Raw genomic sequence first — 5,439 nt, forward strand, 5'->3', positions numbered from 1 at the left:
CTACCATAGGGCGAGAGGTGGGGTACACCCCGGACAGGTTGTCATTCTGTGGCAGTGCTAACACAGAGAGACAGACAACCATTTGCACTCACATTCACACCTGTGGGCAATTTAGAATATACCAGGAGCTGAAAAGAGATAAAGAGATAAAGCACAGTGTGTGAAATATACTGTAATTACATAAATTGCTTTATATATTGTGCAGTAAAAGTGATACATGTTCAAAATGTCTGTAAAGAAGAGAATAAGAATAACCTGGTTGCACTTTAATATTTCTTGCATCTCTCCATAACTAAGTCGCATAGGAAATTCAAATGCTGCTCTTAAAGTGGATGGGGGTTTTAATCTAATGAAAATGATGATGATGAATGACAGACGCGCTTCTCTTTTCCCTGAGGGATGATGACTATGAGCGAGCCTAGGTGGGAAGGACTCTCGAGGAGGAGAATGAGGAAGAGTAACCGCTGGCTGTGACAGTGACAGTTGCTCCTCTCCTCCATCCCCTCCTTCAACTTCATCATCAGCACCAGCATCATCATCACCCGCCTCGGCAACAGCAGCTTCAGCTTCATCAGAGGCAGAAGGAGTGTCCGTCGAGAGAGTGGAGAACGAAAAACCTAAGCAGCACGCATCTTTTTTTAAAAAGAAAAAAAAAGAAAAAAGAAAAGGTGCTCCACTTGAGACGGAAGATGGAGAAATGGCAGTTGCAGATGAGCGAATGTAAGGACCAAGAAATTCGACAAAATCTTCTTTTATGACAAAAACCCGGATCCGTGCAACAGTAGGAACTATTTAAGGAACAAAAAGGTAAGACGTTCACCGATAACATGTTTTCCTCTCTCTACGCTAAGTTGGCGCTATAATGGCTCACATAGGAGCTTGTCAAAATACAGGTATCTAAATATACATTTAACCAGATTTCAACGAGATTGAATGACATGAAAAAAATGTGGCATTTAAGATAGTCTACTATCTTAAATAATTATCGGTTTGAAAACACGTTCTTATTAAATTTTTTCGTACATCGGTGGAAAATAAATCGCTTTAATTGGTTTGGCCAGCTAAAAATACGATGTTAAGTAATGAATGTCCTGTAGGTGTTAGAAAGCATTGTTTTAGGCTTTAGGCTTTTTAATACCTTATATACGTGTGACTTGTGTTAATTATCAGTAATGAAGTTATATTCATCTATATTTCAAAAAGGAGGAGCAAGAGGAAGAGAGACGACAAACAAGAGTACCTATCTGCCCCCTTGTGGTTTTGATGTGCTGTGTATTGCCCAAATGAATGCTGCAGTAGCCATAAATTTTAGAGTTAAGAAAAAACAAACAAACATCAGAGGCACTACTTCATACTCACAGTATATATAAATATATTTAGGCTTTACACTTTGAAAATTATATTTTATAATGAATATTAATAATCAGTAAGGCTACTGAAGCTAAATCCTTGCGCTGTATAAAACAAAGTAGAAAAGGTTCAAACTCTTCCCCTCCATTTAACCCTTTCACACACACCGACATAGCTACAGGATTTGCTTATTTATGGTGTGCAGTTCCATTCAGCTCATAAGTGGCCCACATTCATATATCATCCCCTGGTGGATCCCTGTTATGTAATTTCATCCCCATCAGACTGCATCAGCCTCACAATGTTTGCTGCTTGGCTTTTATGAGCTCACACGGGATATACACAGCCTATATACACAGAGGCAATGTAACACAAGTGTAAATCTAGGAAGGGTAAAAGGTAACAGCGACGAGGTAACGTGAGAGATTTTTGTTGTGTGTCAGCACATGTGTATTTTGGATACATGTGAGTGTGGCGGTTTGGATACTGAGAGATAAATTATGCAAACCTCTAAACTAAGTCCAAATATTTGACAGCACTTTGGTTGCTGTTACACTGTAATGGATTTCACTTCATTTTTCAGATTGCCCCATTTGACGCCCATACAACATGGATATATCTTCATCTTCGCTTCAGTACGGATCAAAAAAGCGGGTCAAGATTCACCCCAACACAGTGACGGTGAAATATGCCACTCACTTCCCTCAGCCTGGAGATGAGGGCTATGACGATGCACCCTCTTTTGAGGACTTTGGCGCCTTTGCTGAAGCCAATGTGGGGAAGAGACTGGTGTCAGATAGCAAAGGTGGCAGGACTTTCTTTGGAACCATGGAAACCCAACCTAAGCAGCCAAGTGTGCAAAGAGACAAGGGCGTTGAGGGGCAGCTGGCCAGCTTTGGCGAGGCGAATGTGTTGGCCTCCAGGGTGACCTGGATGGCCTTGTTTGGGGCAGCAGTAGCTCATGGCTGTGTGGCATTGATTACTCGTTTAGCAGCTGACCGTTCTAAAGTTCCTTCTCTTGAGCTACTATTCATCCGCTCGGTGATCCAAGTGCTGTCCATCCTGGTGGTCTTCTACTACCACGAAGCCCCCTTTGGCCCCAAGGGCTATCGACTGCGTCTCTTCTTTTACGGTGTCTGCAACGTAATCTCAATCACCTGCGCTTACACATCCTTTGCCATAGTACCACCTAGCAATGGCACTATCATGTGGCGTGCCTCCACCACAGTCTTCAGTGCAGTTCTAGCCTTCCTGCTGCTGGATGAGAGGCTGGGCTATACTGATGTAGTCACAGTGGTAGGAAGCGTGTTTGGCTTGTGCCTGGTTATGGTGCCAAATGTAGCAGATGAGGAGAAGTCCAGGCTGGGGTTTTGGAAGGAGGCCTTTGGCTACACAATGACAGTGATGGCCGGCATGACTGCTGCCCTCTCCATGATCGTCTACAGGGCCATTAAGGAGCGGGTCAGCATGTGGACCGCACTCTTTACCTTCGGCTGGACGGGCACAGTTTGGGGCGCCTCCACCATGTTTATCATGCAGGAGCCCATCATTCCTCTGGATGCGGAGACCTGGGGCTATTTAATTGGGATTTGTATCTGCTCCACTGTGGCATTTCTCGGAGTCTACTATGCTCTAAATAAGTTTCATCCAGCCTTAGTGAGCACCGTGCAGCACCTGGAGATTGTGGTTGCCATGTTTCTCCAGCTCATCGTTCTGAGGATGATCCCCTCTGTCTATGACGTCATCGGGGGCCTAGTCATCATGATTAGTGTGTTTACTCTGACTGGAGTCAAGCTGTACAGGGTGAGCAGAGCCATTCGGCAGGATTACCAAGAGATCCTGGACTCACCCATCAAATGAATTTAGATGTCAGTCTAATTGTTTACAATGTTGCTTGGTTGTACAATTCAAAGAATGTCTGGGTCGTCATCTGATGATTTTGTATTGTTGTGTTGTCAAATGAGTGCCAGTTGTGTAACTAATAAAAAAAATGGTGTCTTAATATTTGTGTGGGAAATAATAATAAAAAAAAGGCAGATATAACATGGTGACGACTTTGCCCCCAGTAGTATTGCTTTAATGTCTAATCAGTTGTGTGACTGGCCAAAATGTTGGGCATGAAAATGATCTGTTTAGTTTGTGTGCTTTACCACGCTCCAAGATTTGAAATCAAATTGACCCCGTGGGATCTGGTCTTGTGAATGTCAATGTAAAATCAGCAAAGATGTATCTCTGTAAATGTCAGCCCAGAGATGGGTCACGCTACATAAAAGGAATAAAATAAGAACTTTAGAAACAGCCCAACCTTTTATAAAAAACAAAACAAAAACAAAAAAACAACTGGTATTTATTTGTGTGGCTCCTAAGCTGTTGCTTTCCAAGACAGTATAATTTCTTCAAAGAAACAATTACAGATGAGCCAGCGAAGCTACAAAGTAGAATATAATGTCCTTTATGTGATAGGCTGCAGGCTGTGGCATTATGTGATATTGTTCTTATTAAATCTAAATTGAACACCACAAACAGACTCCAAATTTACTGGAGGCCAAATGTGACTTTGAAAAATAAAAGGTCTTGTCTATAATTCCTTATATTTTGTGCACAAACTGTTGTTTTGTTGTTGCTGCTCCCTATCACGTATGCTCTGGCCCCGTCGCCTAGTTGATACTTAACACTGGCGATTATAACCCTGGATTCTGCTTCTGTTTACTGTCAGATGCATATCAAACTAATGCCCAGAGGCAGGTGCACTGTATTGAATTAGAGTTGCCTTTTGACAGCGTGAGACCATTTGCTTTTTCTGTAGTGGGTGATTCAGTGTCTCACCAGTGACGTCTCCTTTTCTCTGTTGGGAAAAACCAAGACCACTTGAGCTCTACGTTTCCCCAAGGCAAAGCAAAAGCAATGGAATGAAATAAGAACAAAATGAGGATGCAGAGTGGATGAAAAGAGGGGATGATGCTTGCTCACAGCTGACACAAACGCATGATTCACTGATAGCCCAGCAGGTGGCATTCAGGATCCACTTCATTTAGACTGCTAGAGCTAGGAAATTATTTTACTTCAGAAAGCCAGGAAGCGAATGTTTTGTGTATGCAGTAGAAATGGAAGCATATTGATGGAGCAAATTGATCTGAGACTGTGCACAGCTGATGACAATCTATTGAATAATAACCTTATTTGCACACAAATAGGTAATAAATGTCATGGGACCAGTAATATACCCTTATTACAGCAACAATATAAGCAGTAAATCAAATCCGCCTGTGTAATGACAGTCTACTACTATTGAATAATACAAAATGACTAAAACAACAAGCTAGATCCATTTGCAGAGAAAATGTGGACAAAATCTTTCTCAAGCTAATAAGAAAGTGACTCAAAACACATTCCACCATGCCATATTTTATTTTAAACAGTCCAATTTATATTAAAAAGTGAATAGAAGTATTAGATGGAGTTTATAATCCACTATACATGCAGTATTATAGTCTAGTTTTGGGTGCAGATCACAGAATACATGTAGGGCAGGCCCATCTGTTTGAGCAGGAAACAGATTGCATCCTGCAGCGAGTTGCACAGCCTTCCAAATTACTCTGCAAGTATCTTCACCACAGAGACGTTTAATAGATGTATCATCATTTCACATGTGGAGCCCGAATGGGATTGGATGACGAGTTATTTTATGTAGATTCGTTTTGTGTATCGCACGGTTGGTGATGACTGGGCATTTCTTTGAAATGCTTATTAATGCTGAGAAAACTACAGTTGTCATATACTAAAAACACGTAGGCAGCATTTAACGCGATGCTTGCTGAAGGGCAAGCTTGCACTTTTTATGTATTTTATTTTAGCAAGTATAGTACAGAACATCAATTTCTTACTAGCCTAAATTATAGTTTGGGTCTTGTGCTAAAGTCCCACTCCCTACGTATCTTTCTTTTAGATACCAAAACATTAAACAGTACGTGATGCGATAACCAGACTCACTTTCATCTCTCTTTTCATACACACGTCTATCAATGGTAGAGATTCGATCGATTCTTTACCCTCACAGAGACGAAAACATGACGAATGCTTAGGGGAAAG

General features: G+C 41.5%; 1 protein-coding gene across 1 annotated transcript; it reads left to right on the top strand.

Annotated features, from left to right (window-relative positions):
* The first annotated feature begins 424 nt into the window (after positions 1-424).
* On the top strand, positions 425-3,957 carry slc35g2b (solute carrier family 35 member G2b). Its single transcript, XM_086306356.1, has 2 exons — positions 425-807; positions 1,934-3,957. Exon 2 carries the CDS (start codon positions 1,960-1,962, stop codon positions 3,208-3,210), a length of 1,251 nt encoding a protein of 416 aa, XP_086162482.1. The 5' UTR covers positions 425-807; positions 1,934-1,959; the 3' UTR covers positions 3,211-3,957.
* The last annotated feature ends 1,482 nt before the right edge of the window (positions 3,958-5,439 follow it).

This window comes from Aulonocara sp. 'chitande type north' Nkhata Bay, linkage group LG9, assembly GCF_057382095.1.
Source record: "Aulonocara sp. 'chitande type north' Nkhata Bay isolate Kocher_YH1m ecotype deep benthic linkage group LG9, A_spYH_male_GT1.1, whole genome shotgun sequence".
Lineage (NCBI taxonomy): Eukaryota > Metazoa > Chordata > Actinopteri > Cichliformes > Cichlidae > Aulonocara > Aulonocara sp. 'chitande type north' Nkhata Bay.